This window comes from Vigna angularis, chromosome 1, assembly GCF_016808095.1.
Source record: "Vigna angularis cultivar LongXiaoDou No.4 chromosome 1, ASM1680809v1, whole genome shotgun sequence".
Taxonomy (NCBI): Eukaryota; Viridiplantae; Streptophyta; class Magnoliopsida; order Fabales; family Fabaceae; genus Vigna; species Vigna angularis.
In genome coordinates, this window is record NC_068970.1 from 28,872,969 (window position 1) to 28,895,213 (window position 22,245).

The 22,245-nt window shown below is 30.9% G+C and overlaps 2 protein-coding genes across 2 annotated transcripts; both read right to left on the reverse strand.

Annotated features, from left to right (window-relative positions):
* Window positions 1-417: 417 nt before the first annotated feature.
* Window positions 418-8,811, reverse strand: LOC108340961 (probable sulfate transporter 3.3). Its single transcript, XM_017578549.2, has 13 exons — window positions 8,401-8,811; window positions 8,131-8,179; window positions 7,832-8,039; window positions 7,577-7,748; window positions 7,373-7,438; window positions 2,434-2,547; window positions 2,222-2,338; window positions 1,968-2,094; window positions 1,587-1,873; window positions 1,185-1,375; window positions 1,010-1,089; window positions 852-928; window positions 418-769 (listed from the first exon to the last, which is right to left on the reverse strand). The coding sequence occupies exons 1-13, from the start codon at window positions 8,692-8,694 to the stop codon at window positions 590-592; spliced, it is 1,962 nt and encodes a 653-aa protein (XP_017434038.1). The 5' UTR covers window positions 8,695-8,811; the 3' UTR covers window positions 418-589.
* A 10,974-nt stretch (window positions 8,812-19,785) lies between these two features.
* LOC108341370 (protein FAR1-RELATED SEQUENCE 5-like) lies at window positions 19,786-21,084 on the reverse strand. Its single transcript, XM_017579060.1, has one exon. It carries the CDS (start codon window positions 21,082-21,084, stop codon window positions 19,786-19,788), a length of 1,299 nt encoding a protein of 432 aa, XP_017434549.1.
* Between the last annotated feature and the right edge of the window lie 1,161 nt (window positions 21,085-22,245).

Genomic DNA, 22,245 nt, shown 5'->3' on the forward strand with positions numbered 1-22,245 from the left:
TATTTCATTTGTTTTTTAACCTTATAAAAAGATTAAAAAAATAACCGCTTCTTTAAACTCTGTTACTACCAAAAAAAATATATGAAACAGACAAAATAAAAGGACAGCATAAAAGATTTAAGGCATTTCAATAATCTTGTTGCAGTTCTTCACATCAAAATAATTCATTTTACAATAAAATATTACTTTGACATTTTGTGAATATTTTTTGTTATATTGAAATACTTTTACATTTTCTACTGAATAACAATTGCGTATAAAACCAACAAAATTCAATAATTATAGTGAGATGAGTTCCTAAATACGATGAGCTGTTTACAAATTTACGATATTTTCGAAAGCATTTTTGTTGAGTCAAATGTATTAGATGCTTGATAATCAACTTCAACTATTGAATTAACAAGCAACAAGTAGTAAGGGAAGCCAAAAATGACAAGGATTCATCTTAATTTTCTTGTTTAAACTATACGATTTAACAATGACTCGTTTTACGCAAATTCTATGCAAATCTTCTTGTGGCTACATCTTCCATATTTTTCTTTTTTCTCTTAACTTTGGCTTATACATTGGCCTCTTCCAAATTTACCAATTACACAATTGTGTGTGCCCCTCCAAGAATAGCTGGTGATTGACTCTTCATTGTTGATGAAAGTGAAGCTACAGCCTCTCCAACCGTCAAGAAAAGGCTATCTGCATGCCTGAAATCACTAGCTTCATCAACTTTTTTCAGCTTCTCAATGACCTCAGCGAGGGGATTCACCAACACAAGCTGTCACAACTCACATGAATTAGCTACCATTGATCAAACATGCACAAAGGTTTGTAAACTATGCATATGTCAAAGATAATACCTCAACACCCTTCTTTTCTAAGGTTGATTTCAACTCTTTGAAAAGTGAGATTCCGCTTGTATCAATGGCACTCACAGCTGCAAATTTCAAAGTGATTAGTTCAGCATGGCTTGTGGGATAAATAGGTAGACGAAGTATGATCAATATAACGACATTACCAGACATTTCCAATATCAAGAATCGAAGGCTTGATTGTTCTTTTATGTTGTCTTCCTCTTCTTCTACCCATCGTAATGTTCTAACATAACATGCCAATATTTTAGTCATAGGAGAAACAATATTAGTGTAACAAAAGAAAACTTGTATCATAGAATTTACCAAGCTCAAACTAACCTCTCGTTAAGATATGTTATGTTAGCAAAATTGATGGGAGCCTCAATGCTTAAAATAAGAAAACCAGGTACTCTCACAGCTTCCTTGTACTGATGAAGATTTCTGTATATGTTTGTTCCTGGAATCTTCCCCAACATTACTGTTTTTGGCCTTGTAATTTGCATCAGTATCTTGAAAGTTGATAATCCAACCTAATCAATAGCATAGCAAATAAATAAAAACTACATTTTAGTGTACATGCATGGAGGAAGGAACATGAAAAATGTTTGGTCTCAAGGGGCAACATGAGTAGCTACAAGTGTTTAAGGAACTAAAAAGTTTTGTACTTGAAAGAAAAACCATGGTGTTGATATTGATGATGTTGGCATCATTGAAGAAAACCAAAGAAATAAATGAACTTACAGCAAGAGCAAGGCCTCCTTGGACAGAGATGAAAAGAACACCCATGAAAGCAGCCAACATGACAAGGAAATCGAATTTGTCTATCTTCCAAATGTTATAAGCAGCAGGGAGATCAATGAGGCCAATCACTGCAGTGACTATGATTGCACCCAACACAACATTGGGTGTGTATTGGAACAATGGCATCAGAAAAAGGAGTGTCACCATGACTGTGACAGACATAACAACATTTGACACAGCTGTTTTTGCTCCTGAGTTGTTGTTAACAGCTGTCCGAGAGAAAGCACCTGCATTTCAATAAAGGGCAAGTTTTATCCTTAGATTTTGAGTTTCTAAGACAACATTTTTCAACTGGGTTTTAGGTGACAAACAAACACAAACCTGTTGTAACATAACAGGAAGTGGAGGAGCCAACCACATTCATAAACCCAATTGCCATCATTTCCTTGTTTCCATCAACTTTGTAGTTTTTCAAAGCTGCAAATGTTCTTCCTACTGCAATACCTTCCTATTAAACATAAATAAATAAAATTTACTAATTCAGTGAGTCAAATAAAAGACGAATTTCACATACCATGTTGCCAGAAGATTGAAATAATTTTGAAAAGAAAAAGGAAAGAAAATATTAAGCTTACAGTGAGAGACAAAATGCCAGTGATAAGCCCTGTTTTCATAACTAGGCCTAAGTGACTTCCATGAAAGCGCAACATATTCCATGAAGGAGGATTTATCCCTTGTTGCAATTTGCCGATCTAGTAACAACATCAATATGAAGTTCATAAAATGCCAATGTTAAAGTAATGATTTTCAAAATCAAATAATAAGTTGGAATTCAATAAATACTTACCACACTAATGCCATGGTTTTGAGCCTTAATTGCAAAAACTAGAAGTGTGGAAATGATAACACACACAAGAGGAGCTCCAGCTGAGACCCAAAATAACTTTGGTTTTTTTATGCTCTGCATGAATTTATTTATTTTCATATAAGTTAGTCAATAATAATAATAATAATAATAATAATAATAATAATAATAATAATAATAATAATAATAATAATAATAATAATAATAATAATAATAAATCTATTATATTGAATCATTTTTCAATACAGAGAGATTTGAAATTTTTTGAATTTCATTTTCATGTTAAAGATTATTATGAACTTTAACATATATGTTAATACTTTCAAAATCATGGATCTTATAGTCATTAAGTTATTAATGGGTTCATAAAGGTCATACCTTATCATGCAAATTTAAATACACCTTTAAAATCAGAGCTTATTTTTGTTGAAGAAATAAAGTAATGCTAATTATATATGTTATTAAGACAAAAATTGATAATAAACCCTTTGATATAATTTTTATAATGCATTTGGTACCGTTTGAATAAATCTTATGTCACTCGTACTACTAAAAATAACTCGTGTATTAAGGAAATAAATTCTAAAAGGTTGGGTGATTATCATCTTCACCAATTCGATAGTTCATAAATAAATGTCTTTAACATGAATAAAATATAATTCTAGTTACATGGATTTGTAGAATTTGTGAAAAATAAGCTCGTCCAACTTGCTCTAAATTTTTTATCGGGTTAAATGAGATATGATTATCATGCAATCTTTTTTCTTTTTTTTTTTTATTTGTTGCCATGGATAAATTGGTAATCTTGCACTGTTATAAACAGTTATGGATGATAATTCTTAAAAAAATGTTCTCGTTGAAAAATTGAATATGATATCAGATGGATATTCATTTGTACACTTTTATTTACAATGTGGTTTGGTTAAACATAAAGAGAAAAAGTCTTTGAAAAAGATATAGAAATAATAATCTATTTGGTTCAGTTAGATGCAGCATCATACTCAAACCAAATCAATAATTTTGCATATTTGTTTGGTTTAGTTTTATAATTTCTTATTTATTTGTTTTTTTGCATTCTAATTAAAATACTTTAGTTGAAAATATTTATTTTCACTGATGTTTAATTAAAAATATTGATTTGATATATTGTTTATGACATAAAAGTAACTTTTGGATATTAATTTCAAAATATAGAGAAAAGATATCAATACTTATTACTAATAAAGGAGCAAAAATCTCCTTTTAAACCCCCCTTCGAAGAGTGCATTGAAAGTCACTTACTATGAATTTGATAATATTAAGCATTCATCAAGTATAAATTCAATATAGAGTGGTTTAGGTTGGTTGAATTTTTGTAACAAGAGTTAAAAATTGAACCTAAAATATATTGTTAAAATAATTGAAGTATAAGTCTAAGTTTTTTATTGAATAAAAATAACAAAGTTAAATATAGAAAAAAACCAATAAACCTAATGTCAATAAGTTTTGATTAAAAAGTGTTGTCCATCCTTTGTATGAATTCAATTAAAATCATACTTATATAATCTTTTTTAATAAATTCTTTCATGAAAAACATCTCATGATATCAGAATTTATAATAAAATTAACAAAGTTAAATATCATATAAGAAAAAAAACCTTATATCTCAAAATTTAAGTTAAAAATAATATAATCTCTTTCTGAATTAAAGTCACATATATAATATTTTTATAATGAACTACTCAACAAATAATTTGCATGAAAAATACACTCTTTTTTTTTCTGTATGATCAATTTATAATATTGTTGTTTCAATTTCAATCAGTTTGACAATTTAAAATAAAAATTCTTTTAGTTTTGAACATTTCAGAAAAATTGATAAAAATATAATTATTACTTTTTTAACTAAGTTGCTATTTGTTAATATGCAGTTAATATGTTAACTTTAGATAAAAATTAATATTACACTAATTGAATTTCTAAAAAATTTCATTACAGCCTAAAACTTTATTTTAACGAATTAATCTTGTCATTCTAAAATTAATGATAAAAAATCTTATCATTATAAAATTGAAAAATCTTATATTATTGTCTCACCAACTATCTAGTGTTATTATCAAGATATTCTTCAAGTTTGCAAATAGAAAACCATGGTTAGTAAGTCATCTATTTTTTTTTAATTTAAAAAAATATATTATACAAAAAGATTTCATTAAAAGAAGATATAATAAATTGTGTTTTGAGGAGTAATAGTGATAAATTAAGTCATTTGGTCTATTTTAGTGTATTCTCCACCAACTAATTAAACATTGCTAGACTAGACTTCCCTCCTACTAATAAATTAAAAATCATGACTTGTCCTACAAATTGACGTATTAACCCAATGAAAAAAAAAAGAAAAAATAAATAAATAAATTTCTTATTTTATAAACTAACAAAAATTAATTAAAAAATTAAAATATATAAATAGTTAATTAGGAGATATATAATTAGTTTCGCATTATTAAAAGGAAAATTTTGACTTTTAAAAAAAAAATTCAAAAAGACATAAAAAAAATTTATATTCTTAATTTTTTATTATTTGGATTCAATCATAATATAAAGACATAAAGTAAAGTATATTAACAAACGTAATCATGATTATAATACTAAACTATTCTGTACTTTTGTTTAATAAAATGAGAGTAATTTAAAGAAAGATTTATCTATATAAAATGCAAGCATAAGAATGTGTAACATTCTTAGATTTAGTGAACATCTAACTTCAAAAAGTAAGGATTTCAGATTTATCTTAATAATAAAATGATTTTATAATTATTGATTTACACAATTAATGGCATACATATATCTATACTTTAAAGTAAAAATCACAACACTTAATGTTTGATGTCACAACAATTAAGATTATAATTAATGTTTGATGTCATAGGATGCCTAACATCAGTTTATGTAAAAAAAATTATGTTTTATCTTTTATAATAATTCTGTTTATTTTGTGTAATAAATAAAATGATAAAACTCTTTAATTATTAATTCTGTTATTACGTCATAAGTTATAACTATATCTTATAGGTCAAAGCATAATTTAGCTATTTTATAAAAAAATCTTATAATTTTTTTCTGGAAACAAATCCAATCATATAAACAAGTTAAGGCATAAAGTGATTATTAAGTCATTAAAACTTCCAATTAATAGCTTTGAAAGTGTAGGATATATTTTATTTTAAAGCATAATTTTATTTATTTACAGTCTACATCTATTTATTTAATTTTCTTTATGTTAAATAGATTTAACATAATTCAATATAAATTTAAAATTAATTTAAGTTTTTCTGCATTAAAATAATATGATTTCTCATACATAAATGTTTTCTTTTAGAACATATATCCCAAAAACTTGTATATATGAATTAAATTAATATTTCTTCTTAACGTAATTATTTAATCAAAGAATAAATTTAATTAATAATTTAATTAATAATTTATTAAATGAATATCTATCTTTTAAAAAAAACATTAAATATAATATATAACACATTAGAAAACATCTACAGTTATATCCTCTCAAATGCATGTAAGTTAATATTTCTTCTTAACGTAATTATTTAATCAAATGGGACATTTAATTAATACAATATTAAATGAATATTTAGCTTTAAGAAAACCATTAAATATAATGAATATTTGAAAATCATCTTTAAAATATACTCTATTAATTAATTATTAAATTATATATAACATATTAAGAAAATTACAATTATATAGTATAAAATGCATTTAATTTCATTTAAGTTTTTAATAATACATTAAATAATTAAAAAAACTATTTTGGGTTAGTTAATCTCTTCAATATATTATTAAATGTTTCCAAGATAACTAACAACTTTTTATTATATTCATTAATTGTCATGTGAAAATATCTTTAAGAAATAAAGTATTATCAAACAAATTTATTTTATATAATAATTCGTAATCTACTCTATATATAATATGTTTTATCTGTTAAAGAACATTTTAAATATATTTTAATATAATACTATTGACTACATTATTACTAGAACCCATTAAATATTTAAAAAAAATTAATATTGTTGAATGCATTTACTATTTATTTAATATTTTGTAACAGGATTTGATGATAAAATTTGTGTGGGAGGATATATATATATATATATATATATATATATATATATATATATATATATATATATATATATATATATATATATATATATATATATATATATATAATTAGAAATATAAATTTTAAAAACTTGAGAATATTTTTTCAATCTTGCAAAATCTTCTGAAATTCATAATACTGCAACACTCATATCCCTTATATTTACTAGGGAATTGTTTCCGGTAACTAAATTAAGCAATATATGCAAATAGTTTTAGGGATGAAAATATATAGCATAGATATTTTAAGTATTAAAATGCACTAAACATATGTATATATATTAGGTAGTAATGGAAACAGTTTCCTAAGAGAATAAAGATGTAAGGATAAGGTAAGTATAAGCACATTATGAAATTCATGTTATGGTGAGATATAATTTGGTACATCATATTAAATAGTTTTGTTTGAATTTTAAAACAATTGAATGCATTAATTTTTTAAAAAAGGAATTAATGAAAAAAGTGATGGTGGGGTGAACTTTAAGAAAAGATCACATCTATGTATGACTGTGAATGAAGTGTGTCAGTGGTTCCTGAGATGCAATGTAAACCTGAGCCCAGACCATGTGTTTGACAATTGGTTCATGTGAAACAATATTACATATATAATATAGAGTCTGTGTTAATGGTCTTTGTCTTATTTCTCGGAAGTTAATGGCCTCTTTAGACTTAAGTGATTGTGATAAATGTAGTAAGACAAAAAAAAGTGCAAGTTAAAAAACAGAGAAAGAGAAAGAAATGATTGAAGAGAATAACATACAACGTGTCTTGCTAATAGTAGTAGCACTAGAAAGCAAATCCCCATCAGTATCGTTTGCCATGACCACTGCAGAAAAACCACGGAAACAAAACCTGAGATAATAATACAGTGGTAAAATCGATTCTGGCCTAAAGACAAGAACAGTTATCAGAATTGAAATTCTGTGTGCGCGTGTTTATGAGCAAAAGTTAAAGGGGAACCAACCTCATGAATATTATTGAAAACAGAAGTCATCACAGGAATCAGTCCCATCTGATTAGTGAAATGTGAGATTCCAAGCAGACTCTTAAGCTGTTGCAGGGAGACAATAATAGCAGCTCCAGCCATGAACCCAATCAGAATGGCCTTCGATAGAAAATCAATTATGAAACCGAGCCTGCAATCATTAATGACACATCTCAATGATTCCAATACTTTCACATATTGCAACAAATTTGCAGCATGATTTCATATCACCACCTTAGGATTCCAAGCGAAGCTTGAAAGAGACCGGCAAAAAAAGTTGAAGTAAAAGCCAGTTGAAGAAACAGAACTGGGTCTCCTGTGGGAGACACTTCCTGTCTCAGCATCGATCCCAGCACAAGAGAAGCAATAGACACTGGTCCTACAGCTAGGTCCCTCGAGCTTCCAAGAACAGCATAAACAAGCGGTGGGACAAAACTGGAATCTGAGTTATGCAACACCGGTTACTACCATTCGTTAACATATAATAGCATCACAGATCATCACAAACTATAGAGTTTAATCAATACACTCACATAGTCCCACAATCGGAGGAAGATTTGCAAGCTTAGCATAACTGATTCCCTGTATATGATTGATTAAAAAATATGAGAAAAGTTAAGAATATGAGTGAATATCTTTTCCATGATCATGCACAACATATATAACATAACCATAGGGATAAACAAATTCAAATAGACCGGTTCTGGATGATTTTTAAGAATTATAAAAATTGTATGGTAATAGATAGTTGTTGAGTAGATGATTAAGAGTGAAAGAGGAAGAGAGAGAAGAAGATGAGAAACCTGTGGGATAGCCAAGCTAGCAATAGTGAGGCCAGAAACAAGGTCAGACTTGAAGAGTTTGAAGGTGTACTTAGGACCCCATTGAAGAATAGGGAAGAGATATTGAGCAGCAAGAATTAGCTTTGTCTTTAGTGGTTGGCCTTTGAATTGGCGAAGAGGGTCATCAGGGAAAAAGGTTTCCTTGAGCCTGTTGTTGAGTTTGTGGAGAGTGGTCTTGTGGGGTGGTGGAAGAACTTGGTGCACTTCCATGGTCATCTCTAGGCAATGAGAATGCTGCACTTCATTAGGGTCCATTTTTGAAGAGAAGAATGTACTGAATGTTATGTGGTATGGTATGAGCAATGATGGGTTTTATGAGAGTCTCCAAGACCTACCCCAGTAATGAACACGTCTGCAAAACCGCTATAAAACAAGATGGCACCTATGTGCGGTAAAGTACAAGAGGATAACAACAAATATGAATGAGATGTAATTTCAGAAACCAAAACACGAGAAGCTGTGCCTCAGTGGCCTTACTATACGGTTCACCTAATATTATACTACACACTCTTCTTACAAATTTGGACACTTCTTTTCAACAGGTCCCACACCATCGTATTTGTTCACCTCATGTTACCATTTCATAAGACTTCTAAGAGACTCTATGCTTAAGTTGAACACTGAAAATCATCAATCACAACACAACCTTCGACGTTATACTCATGACACATTACCAACATCACTACCAAAATCATTTTCGCTCACAAATTCGTACCTCCATGACGTACTGCTTCTTCCTTCATCACTTTACGTCGAATCATTCTTTAGATTGAAATTCGGTTTCAACAATTGCCGTATTTAACAAGGAATTTTCATTACCTCTTTATCACCCTCTTACCACAACACAAACTGAGCTATCACTTTGGTTCAATTTTTTCGTTACTTGCATCGATTCTGTTTTCCTTTTTCCAAAGTATGTATGTCTTAAGACCAATTCCATATCCTTTGTTTCGGGACTTTTCTTTAATCATATAAATGTCTTTTATTCACATAAAAGCATCATATAAATTAATCATAAACACATAAATTATTGTTTCCTTTCTCTTCTGTATATAGATGGCTATCTCTACCTGATAGAATCCAAGCACAGGACCACTATGCATGTATTACAGAAAAATATTCTTTTTTGTTATTTTAGTGACCAAAATTTTTTGTACACGAATCCTTTTGGTTTGCACGTGTAAGTTTTCAAAATTATAGTAACCCGAAATAGAGATATAGTAATTTAATTTGAATCCATTTTCAATTGTCTATTTGAATACAGACATAAATACAGCACAAAATGTATATTTATATTTGTGGAATTGAATTAACTTTGGATATTTGTGTATTGAATATTCTTCAATACAGCTTTGGATTTTGATTAAGCAAATTGAGAATAGGTGGTTATTTTCGTTATGTTATGTGCATGTAAAATAAAAATATATTAGAAATATGGAATGCATATAATTGATTTTTGGATGATTGGCAACATTAATTTTTTCGCTTCTATATAAATATGGTTTTATGCGTTTATTTATGGTTTTAGAATGAAACAACATATAATTTGTTTAAGTAGTGACATTTATTGCATATACGAAACATTATTACTGTTTAGTGTGTAATGGATCTCTCAAGTGATAAAATTTGTTATTCAAGTCAATGTTTGAAGTTTGAATGAAATAAATGTTGAGTAATTACCTTTTCTTTAAGAGTAGTAATACATTGACACGCCTAGGTGTCAATTACACTCATTTGACATGCTGCCACGTCATATTTCATTTAAAACATGCACAGTGATGTCAGGGTAAAATAGGAAATTGTACGTTTTTTTGAGAATTTCTTTTTCCCTCGCGTGCTCTTCGACTTCATTTTTGTCCAGTCTTAAACTTTCCTTTCTTCTATTTGGTGTTCTCTCTCGACCTTTCTTCAATCATGTTCTCTCTCGGCTTTTCTTCAATCGTGGTGGTTGTGCATATTTGCTGTTGTGAAGGCTATCGATTAATTTCTTCTTCGTCTTTGGTTATTCATTCTTATCCTTCAAAGAAGCACAAATCCTAAGTCGAGAAAAAAGGAACTTTTTGGTACGACAAGGGTCGTAACGAAGAAAACAAAAATTGTGAAAAGCAACAATTGAATTTGAAGGGAGAAGGAGTGGGTCGTGAGAGGCTAAGCAGATAAAAGGGACGCATTCCCTCCCCAAGGGGTTTACCTGTGTGAGGAAGGACCAATTCCAGGTAGGAGGAAGCTAACTTGAACTGATTTGTTTAAGGTGTGTTAATATTTGTTGAATGTATGAACCTATGTTTGTTTTAGGCTTGTGAATATACTGTTGTTCGCCATTTTATTGATAAAATGTAGCGCCATGATGTTATTCTAATATTAGTGTTGTAACTTTCTTAAAGAAAATTTGCATTTGGTTAGTATTGTAATCTAAAATGCATGAAGGGTGCGGTTGTGCTATTTCATTAACCTGGAATGAAACATAGATAAGCATGTGCATGGTTATGAAAAACATAATTGGGTAATGCAACTAATGTTCAACACTTACAAAATACAAGGAGCTACACAGTTTAAAATAATGGACCCTGTACTTGTTTTTAGAAAATAACCAAAGCAATAACAAGCATCCAGCTGTGAGAAGACCATTAATGTTATAAAAAATTAACAAGCATCACTAACAAAGTACTTAAAAAGAGTAGAATAAATCTTGCCATTATTACAATTTAATAAAAATTACCAATTACAAAAAATACCAGCACAAAGCAGTTGACCTCAAATCCTCTTGATGGTAGCAGGATGACCAATATGTTAAAATAACTTAACATATATGATTACATCACATAATTATAAATTATAAATATTCAACAATTCAAAAACAGGAAGCATTCAAAGTTATAAATTAAAAGAGAAAAAGTAAAGGGAGTAGAACACCCAGACCAAGAACTAAAAGGGAATAAATTCACAACATTCCCTCAACTAGTCAAGATAAATTAACAACTTGCACAACAAATTAAATTCAGTGAAACTCAATCATATTATTCTCTCACTGATTATTTATTCTTCTTAGGGTGGTGAAACATGTGAATTATTCTATTTTACTGCAGTACTTTTAGGCTACTGTAAGGGTATTTTCAGATGTTGGTTTTATAATTGTAGAGAGTAGATAATGTTGGGAATGGTTTCTAATGTTAAATTTAGGTTTGTTATCATAGTTATGATAATGTTTTGGTAGTTTTAGCATTAGGATATAGGTTTAGGATAATTTTAAAACAACCTTTTTCTTATTTTTCTACATGCTGCATTTTGTTCATTCATTCACAACTATAAGTGCTTGTGTTATAAGAGAAGAGATATGGTACAGAGCTCATCTCATATTTGTAGTTTAGAGTGGAACACCAAGGCCATGTTTGTCGTGTTGGCCTTATTTCCCTCTCAACCTAATGCTTCAAACCACCTTATCTTCTTACTTTTCAACTTATATATATCTATATATCTATGTATCCTAGTATTACTTGATACTTATACACAACGATTTATATTATTTACATATATGTTTATTTAAATATGATTTATGATAAGTGATTTTTATGTGTAATATTTGACAACAATAATATTATTACAGGAAGAATTACAAGTTCTTCGACAACAAATGGTTTGTGAGTGGGTCTTACATGAAAATATTCATTGAAATACGATAATGAAGAATTGTGGGATGCTATAGACAATGATGAAGTGATGAAGTGATGAAGTAGGAGATGAGGAAGAAATTGAAGATCCTGAAGAAGGGGAATAATTTCTAATAGAAGCTCAAGATGACTTGAGTGATGTAGATATTGAAGACAAAGTGGATGAAATATGATTGATTAGGATAGAATTTTTGTTTTTGTTTTTTAGGTTGTTTAGTATGTGTAAGCAACGACCATAGAATGCAATAATTATGTAGTAGTAGCAACAACAACACTTAACTTTTTTGGATGGCTATAATGCAAAATTTGTTTATTAGGATATAGCCATGGTAATAGTAATCGTATGCCGCAACAACATTGTTCTTTTGGAGGTTGTGTTGCTGAAATTGCATAGTATATACACACAAATACAACCAATTTTATGACTATGTGGCTGTTTTGTTATTAATTGTATCTTTGCTTGTTTAATGTCTTATATATTTAAGAATATGTTGTACTTTTGAATGTTTATGAATCTTATCATTCAATACAAAATGGTTCATGCTTTAAAATATATGTTCTTTAAATGAATGAACTTCTTGTAGTGGCAATCATAGAAAACCACATATTCTTGATTGGATAACCGCTTACTACACTAAATAATATGACCCTTTAATTCAACTTAAGCATTTATTTTAGTTGTACATAACCAGCTTAATAAACAACCACATTAGACTTACTATATAACCAGTTACTGCATCAATAATTGCTTGAAAATTTATCCTCAAAAACCACTTTAAATGTTGTATATAACAATTTTTACAACTAACCACATAACCTTGATTGCATAAGTACTTACTGCACTAAGATCCTTCATATTCATCTTAACCATTATGCTAGTTGTATATAACCAGCTTAAGAAATAACCACATAAGAATAAGTATATAATCACTTATTGCACCAATAAATTTGATGAAACCTATCCTAAAAAACCACAACATTTATTGTTCGTAAGAAATTGAGTAAAAAATCACGTAAGACTTACTATATAACCACTTACTGTACGAAAGAAATGTGATCATTGATATTGAATTTAACCACTTCTAGTGTTGTATGGAACCCCTTTCAGAAATAACCACATAAGAGTGAGTAGATAACCACTTATTGCACCAATGGATTTGATGAAACCTATCCTAAAAAACTATAACATTTGTTGTTCGTAAGCAATTGAGTAAAAAAACCACGTAAGACTTACTATATAACCACTTACTGCACCAAAGAAATGTGATCATTGATATTGAATTTAACCACTTCTAGTGTTGTACATAACCCCTTTCAGAAATAACCACATAGGAGTGAGTAGATAACCACTTATTGCACCAATGAATTTGATGAAACATATCCTCAAAAACCACAACATTTGTTGTTCAAAAGCAATTGAGTAAAAAAACACATAAGACTTACTCTATAACCACTCATTGCACTAAAGAAATGTGATCATTGAAATTGAATTTAACTACTTATAGTGTTGTACAAAACCCCTTTCAGAAATAATCACATAGGACTGAGTAGATAACCACTTATTGCACCAATAAATTTGATGAAACTTATCCACAAAAACCATAACATTTGTTGTTCGTAAGCAATTGAGCAATTAATATGATCCTTCATTGGGTAACCACTTACTGGACTAATTAATATGATCATTCGTATTGAACTTATGCAATTTTTTAGATGTACATAACCAGATTAAGAAATAACCACATAGGACTCAACACATAACCAGTTACTGCAACAATAAATGTGATCAAATCTATCCTTAACAACCACTACATTTCTTCTATATCACGAATTTCATACTACACAACATCTCCTTCATTGTATAAGCACTTAGTACGACATAGTAATATGATCCTTCATATTGAACTGAAGCATTTTTGTTATTTGTACATAACTACCTTAACAAATAACCACGTAACAGTTAAGACATAACCACTTACTGAAGTAATACTTGTGAAATCAGTTTTTGACTCACTTGTGCCATCTATCTTTGATTTTTGCACGGTGCTCATAATTATTTGCTTTAATCATTGTACTTCGCGGTGCTATGAGTTAAGAGTTATTCAACTGCAACATTGGATGATAATTTATTTCGCTATTAATCATTATGCCAGTTGTACAAAACCACTTTAATATATAACCACATAATGAAGAAGGTATAACCAATTATTGCACCAATTTGTCAATTTTTTTTATATAAAAAAAACATCATATAAAACTTAGAACATAACATACATTACATTACCACTTAATGCAGCAACACATTCATGAACCTGACTTTAGTACTTCACTAATTGTACTACATAACAAATCCATGTAAACACGGACAATATTCGAAACTAACAACAATGATAAAACTGAAATACAAATTAACAAATTATGAAAGTCCTCAATTTGTTCCACTTTTAATATTCTTGTTTGATCCACTGCCTTCCGGTTTGTCGTTGTGAACAGGTGAAATCAATTTGTTAAGGATGTCATCAACGACATGTGTTGGAGGCTTGTTGGTAACATTGGTATTGATAGACGTACTAGGTCATCAGTTGGGCAACCAATATCACTTGCAAAAACCTGCACATACGAAGAGTATCATTCAAAGTAATAAAAAGGTTTAAAAAATATACAACACCACAATACAAAACAGTTGTAAACTTTACCTTAACAATATTCTTAAGAGTTATGTTAAGAAATTATATTCCGCATATTGGTAAAAAAATTACAACCTGTTCAAACATTATTGGTTAACTCCATATGGACTATTTCCATTAATACCCAAAGGTGACGTTTCTCTTTAGCTATACAAGGGGAAGGTATTTGTGTCACTCCTTAAATAAATCATTTTATTCCATTCAAGTTTTTGATTCATCTTTCTTATTTTATTTTATTTTATTTATTTATTTATATAAGTTGCCCATAAATCAAGTTAAGAGACTAGTATGATTAAGATGTGATGTAATTCCACTATTATAAGCCCAACAATGTAAAATTTTATCTTCTAGAGACCAAGATAGTAATCCTCCAACGTGAATTATTGTGGAGAGATGTGACAATATTAAGGCACACTCGTGAGTGGAAAAGACCAACTTTGGTATGATCAAAGGCTTAAAAAAATGAATAAACAAAGAAGAGAAATGTCCTACCATGCATCTAATAAGTCTAATACAATTATTTTATTTAAAATTAAATGCTTCAGTTCATGCTAAACAAAAAATAAAATAGATAGCAAACAATTTATTACACTGTTGTACCGTGTTAAATAATACCATCTTTGGTCCCTTAGTCTGGACAATGAAGTATTAAATAAAGAAAGTTATTTCTACCCTTGCTATGCAACAACTTTGGTTTGTACCGAGAGGTATGGTCCGATACAGTGAAGGTTCTCACAACAATAAAAGGGATGATCTTAAAGAAATAAAGTAATATGGCTAAAGAAAATGAGGAAAAACAATTTTTAATATATGAAGTATGGTCATTCTGACGCAAAACTACATTGTCCCTTTAAAAAAATGTAAGCATAAAACTGTGTAAAAAAAAATAATTCTGCAACCTTTTGGAGAATTATTCTCCTGGTCATGATAAAACTTGTACTGAAAGGTTCTGCTTGTAATTTTGAGTAGTTAAAGAAATAGCCTTAATTGGTCAAACGTTATAACAACGTATCTAAGATGGGTATTAAAATTTTAAATTAGGAAGAGTATTGACAACAAACTAACAAAGTAAAGAAGTCTGCCACTTAATTGGCAAGGAACATAATTTAGTTTTGAACCGTGAAGGGTGGTCTACAGGATAAATCAAAAGTATCCAACTTATTTTAATCAGGTGCAGCTTTATAAGGCAAGGCAACAATATACCAAGCAACGATAGTGTTATTCAAGAATCATTTTACAAATCAAACATTACAAGGTGCTCACATAATCAAGGTTAGTTCCCCTACCTCCTTTTCCAGCAAAGAAAACTTTAACTCTTGGTGCTCTAAATTCCCAACCCTCCTCACATGCTTGCTCTTCACTTTCATATAGGTTCAGAAAACTTGCAAACGACACTCACATCTCCTCTCTTAATATTACGTTCTCAATACAATAGCCTAAAATATAATTAAAATCAAGCATCACGAGACATCACTTGCATCTACTCAAATGCATTTGACTATGTTTCTCTTTGTCAACCAAATTTAATCTTAAATTGTACTTTGATCAACAGGAACCTAACCAAACAGGAACCTAACTAAACAAACATCCCAAATTACACATTCAACAAAAATTTACAAATTACACAAACATAGCTCATCAACCTTGCCCCCATTAGTCTACGGTTTTCGAAAATGAAGGAAAAAGAAAAGGAAAGAAAGACAAATATAGAGAAAAGAACAAAGGAAGAAGAAGCATACAACTTTCTTCATATGACGTCCACCCTCCGATTAAGTGGCACCCATGGAGTTCTCGCGTTCTCTATAAAACCTTGCCCCCTTTAGTTAGGGTTTTCCAAAATCAAGCAAAAAAAAAACGAAAGATAAACAACCAAATGAAGAGAAGACAAGAAAGGAAGACGAAGCATACAACTTTCTTCCCATAAGGTCCACTGATGACGTCCACCCTCCGATTAAGTCGTAGTTCTCGCGTTCTCGTCCACCCCTTGCCTTAGCACGAAGACTTGATTTCCAAAATGAAATGGACCAGCAAAAGTGATCTCAGAGAAAAAACCAAATTGAAAGGCACAATTTCATTTCCGCTCCTAATGCAAATGACGGAATTAACCTTTGGCACAGTCAGAAAATTTGGACCCCACCGCGTGTCAAATGAGTGTCAAACACTTAAAGCGTGTCTAATGGATCTCTCAAGTGATAAAATTTGTTACAAAAATGATTCTTTGACACGGTTAAAGGAATCTACATTCATTTGACATGTCGTGGGACCCAATAATTGTCAATGTCATTAAGGATATATTGGTCATTTCAGTCCGTGGGCTGTTGCTGAGGTGGTTTGTGAGAGACTAAATGAAACGTTGCGTTTGAGTGAATTGGAGCTGCTAATTTGAAAATTTCAAAGGGCGACCATTTCATTTTGAAAGACGCAGTTTTCGTGCTAGGGTTAGGATTGGGAGAGAACGCAAGAAAGAAAGAAAAAGAGAGAAGTCCATGGTTGCCACCGGAGGGTGGACGTGATCGGAGACGTTCTTACCGGCAAAGTCGAAGGCGAAGGAGAAGTTGTTACCGGTCGTGAACGGTGTGGAGCGCGGAAGGTTCATCCCCTTTCTATTTTCTCCCCTTTGTTCTTCCTTTCTTCTTTTGTCATCATTTGTCTATGTTTCCTTTAATTTTTAATTGATTTTTGAAAACCCTAAACTAAAGGGGGAAGGTTGTGAGAGAAAGTTGCGGTAGGGAGAAGAGCAAATGCTGAATCGGTAACGAGTTTGATAGTTGTTGAGTGAGACGCATTGAGAAAACAAGTTTGGTAGTTAGAGAGTGAACACAGGAGCAGAGAGTGAGATACATGAAATTTGAAGCTAGGGTTGCGGAAAAGGGGAAATCGAACAAGGTATGTGGAGTTAAACTTTATGGTTTGTTGATTGTTTACGGATGGTTGTTAGTCTCTTTTTGAATACTGTACACACAACCCATCCTTCATCGTACTTTAAACCATATCACATTTTATTTTTTAATTGAATGATCAATCGTTGTACTAAAAAACAGAGAAAAACGGTTAAAACTACATTAACCACGCATAAGACTCCAAAAAAAGAAGAAAACGTTATGGCTTAATAGTTACAAAAGCTAACACAGTATCATAATAATTACACTTACTTTCATAAATCCACATACTTAAGGGCTTTTAGAAATGTGATTTCAGTGACTTTTTATTGAAGTTTATGAATGTTTTTGGATATAAAGTTGGAAAAGTTTAGTCTGTTATTAGAGAGAAAAAAAACTTTGTATTCTTAGTAGAGAAACTCTTGAAAGCACTCTATTTTGAATCCAATCACACCCATATGTTTATCATAAAGTTTTGTACAAATATATTCCATTTATAATGAAAAAAAGAAGCAATGCATGATTAAGTTTTATTGAACAAAATTAAATCATGAGAAGAATAGCTTCTTTCTCTCTAGTTATATGAATGTAATAATTTGTGAAACTTGCCTGTGGTGTGCCATTTTTGTGTGTTTGAAGTCGATACTCGTGCATGATCCAATCTGATTTTGTCCATTGGGTGCTTGAGCTTTGTAAAAGACTAGGGTTTTCCTCATTCCTATGGAGTCATGCTTTGAATAGATAGCTTTGTCTCTTCCAGTTTCTTTCCAAAACCCTGCTACAGTTGGTGTATTTGTGCGAGTTCCTCTTGGATAGTTGTTATCTTTATGGCTAAAGAAGTACCATTCATTGTGCTCTTCTGTTCCTATTCTACAAAGCTCTTCATATTTTCAATACACCAAAATATCAGTGACTTTTTTGTTAAGTTTGAATTATACAATCCAATTTGACTGTTACCTTGAAGATTCCATGGGTCAATTCTATATAAGTCAACATCTTTTATGACATGTAGATGAATCCTTCGTGAGGTAACTTTCTTCCACAGTTAGTAGTCAACAAGTTCCTCATCAGTGGGGTGGAACCTATAACCGGGGGTAACATTAGAAAAACTATTCATATTGTCCCTCTTTCACTTTGATCCCTGCATGTACACAATACATATATTTTAGAAAAGATCCATATATCCAGTGAATGTAGATGTTGGGTTAAAAGTACGCCAATCCCTTATATGCATATATATAGTGTGCTACTATCTTTAAACATAAGGTTGTGTTGTTCTAAGTAAATAAATCTAACCGAGGGTAAGAAATGCATGTAGAAGGTTAAAAACCTATAAGTCCAATCCTTAATAAAATTGATCAATATTAGACAGTGATTTTTTGGTTCAGTAAGTGGTTATTGAAGTACAATTTTCTGGTTAGTTGTCTTAGACATTTTGTACAAAAACAGAATACTTCAAATGGATATAACTGACAAAGTATAAATAGAACATTTGTGTACAATGATTGTAAATATGACATTCATTTTCACCACATATTTCAAATCACATGACCAAAAAAATGTAACAACATACATGTGAGGAATTGAATCCTAAATGTGAATATTGTATTTCAAAATACATTGTCAATATTAGTTGTGGACGACTGTGTGTTTTGCATGTCATTGTGTAATGATGTCAGCAGTGACATGAACCCAGTGGATTGCACACCTGATACCTGCATGACAGAACAAGAGTATAAAATGACATTTAAATATATGCACGACTTACTAAATGTTAAATCAATAAATTATAAAATCGGAATTGAATCGTACCGGTCCAATTGAGTTGGATGTTGTGTAATGTGTGTTGAGTGTGACATCAATGTTGTTTCTCAATGTTGTATTTGGTACGTTTATCATTGTTTCCTTTATGAGTAGTCGATATGAAGTTAGTTTAACTTGCATTAGTTTGGAAATTTTGACATAACCAAATGACTATTGCAACTAAAAACGGTAAAAATTAATAACATAATTACTTACACCAATATCAACGGATGTTTGATTAGTGCCTTTTGTTGATGGTTTCTTTCTTTTTATTCTCGCAGTTGTTGACTTCAACCTTCTTATCTTAGGTCAACCCTTTCGCTTCACACTTTTAGGTCTTTGGATTTGAACAGTGTTTGTAGTGGTGTCTACATCATGGCCTATGTTACTATCATACAGGTGTTGTTCTTGTATGTGGCTATTGTTGTCGACGTATGGTGAAGATGAAATTTGTAGGCCATGCTTGTTTATAAATGAACTAAGGTTGTCAACCAATAATTGTGTCATGTGTACTGACTCACAAACAATCTCAGCAATATTTCCAAAAGTCTTCATTAAGTTATCATATCGTTCAATATGTGGGTCCTTTTCCTTGTTGTTGTATGTTGCTCTAATATACGTGTGCTTTTTGCGGACACTTTTACACCATCTTGTGAGTATGTACTTAGCAGGAACCTCTGTTACTCGCTCTTGGGCCAAAACACAAACACAGTGTCTACATATAATGCCCCTAAACTCAAAAAGCAAACAACTACAATTAACATCCATTGTGTCTCGTTGAAATGTAACCATGAATGTCCTCTCTTCCCTTATTTCATTATGAATGGAGTCCTCCATGACCTTGTACAATGACAAATTATCGTGTACCACAACGCCATCAACGAAACAATTAATTTTACCTCCTAATTCTGATTGTATTTCTGTAAACTTAGCATGTGTGTAATGCTTTTGGAATTGCCGCTCTATGAGTGATTGTGAACCGCATGGAAGAGTTGTGTTTAATGACGTGAAGTCAGCTTGGGTCTCTTTCTCTGTCTTGTGTTGTAGTGCATGGTCATATTGTTTAACAAATTCTTGAAGAGTAGTGTGTGAGTTAATATATCCATCAAAGAATGCATTCATGCTCTCGCTTCTTTGAGTTGTTGACATGCCAGCCCAAAAACTGTTTCTCAAGTAACAAGGAACCCACCTATGACGTTCTTCGTAAAGTGAAGAAAGCCATTCATTCGTGTGAAGTGAAAAGGTTGTTATCATCCTCTCCCATCCATAAACAAAATTATCAACGGAATCAGAATTGTACACAACTTGCTTAAGTTGGCGCTTGATATCTTTGTAAGTTGCATAACTTTGTAACTTCTTAGGTATTTTTTTCATTATATGCCACAAGCACCACCTATGACGAGTGATAGGAAACACTAATTTTATGGCTTTCTTCATTGCTTTGCACTGATCCGTAACAATTCCTTCGGGTGGTCTATTGGACATGCACCGAAGCCATGATTTAAATAGCCAAACAAATGAATTTGTGTCCTCTGAACATAACAAACCACAGCCTAACAATATAGATTGGCCATGATGGTTGACACCAACGAATGGAGCAAATGGCATGTCATACTTATTCGTTAAGTATGTTGTGTCAAAAGATATGACATCACCAAAAATACTCACAAGCTGCCCTACTTCGTGCATCAGCCCAAAACACATTAAGTATGCGGTTGTCATCATCCACATCAATGTCGTAAAAAAAATCCTTATTTAATTCTCTCATTGAAGAGAAATAGTTTATGAGTGTCTTAGCATCACCATCTTTTGATAAGGCTCTTCTTTGTTTGGCCACATAATTTCTAACGTCGTGTTCGACAAACTCCATGTTCTCATAACCTCCTATTGCACAAACCAAGGACCGAAAACTCTTGTTAATCCTAACTCCTGCTTCGGCATTCAAGTCTAGAGTTCTTTTGACGTTGAGATTCATTCTTTTATTGCCTCAGAACAATCTGGACTTTGTTGGACTAAGATCATGACTATGTACATCATCAAATCCTGAAATGTACCACTTATCATCTCTTTTTGATACAATCATTCGAGCTGAACAATCATTACCACATGTTGGACGTCCAATCATTTGATTTTGAATGGGGGAGACATATTTTTCAGCCCTAGAACACACCATCATGAAGTAACATAATTCGTTCTTGTTGTTCTTCCTTGAACTCCTTGTACGAATTTCAAAACCCTTTGATATTGCATATTGTCTATAAAATAACTTCACTTCATTAACAGTTTCAAAAACCATTCCAATTGTTGGAGCGATTGAGAGAGGTTGAACATTGTTTTCATTTAATTCTTCTTCTGCTTTTTCATGTTGTTCATCAATTTGAATATCATCCAAAGATGTATTTGTATGCTCCATGTACCTGATTTTCCTACATTTAATTAATACAAAAATGATTACTACTCACTGCACTAATTAATATGGTCCTTCATATTCAAGAAAATGAATTTTGTATATGTCCATAACCATTTAAATAAATATTCACATACCAATGAACAAATAATCACTTACTGCACCAATAAATGTTATTCATCAATGTCAATTTCATCTGAAAATGTATTTATATGTCCTCCATCTACCTCTTTTTTCTACATTATTGGAATACAATAAATATTACTAAAAAGTGGACTAATGAATGTCATCCTTACTATTCAACTTCATCAATCTTGTACATGTACATAATCATTAGAGGAAATAACCAGATACGAATGACA

Excerpts from the sequence above, each read along its gene's own strand:
- LOC108340961 (XM_017578549.2), bottom strand. The coding sequence starts at position 8,694 with ATGGACCCTAATGAAGTGCAGCATTCTCATTGCCTAGAGATGACCATG. Across the intron at positions 2,548-7,372 it reads TACTATTAGCAAGACACGTT|AGCATAAAAAAACCAAAGTT; the intron begins GTATGTTATTCT and ends AAATTCATGCAG. Across the intron at positions 1,090-1,184 it reads ATAACATATCTTAACGAGAG|AACATTACGATGGGTAGAAG; the intron begins GTTAGTTTGAGC and ends ATGTTATGTTAG.
- LOC108341370 (XM_017579060.1), bottom strand. The coding sequence starts at position 21,084 with ATGCCATTTGCTCCATTCGTTGGTGTCAACCATCATGGCCAATCTATA.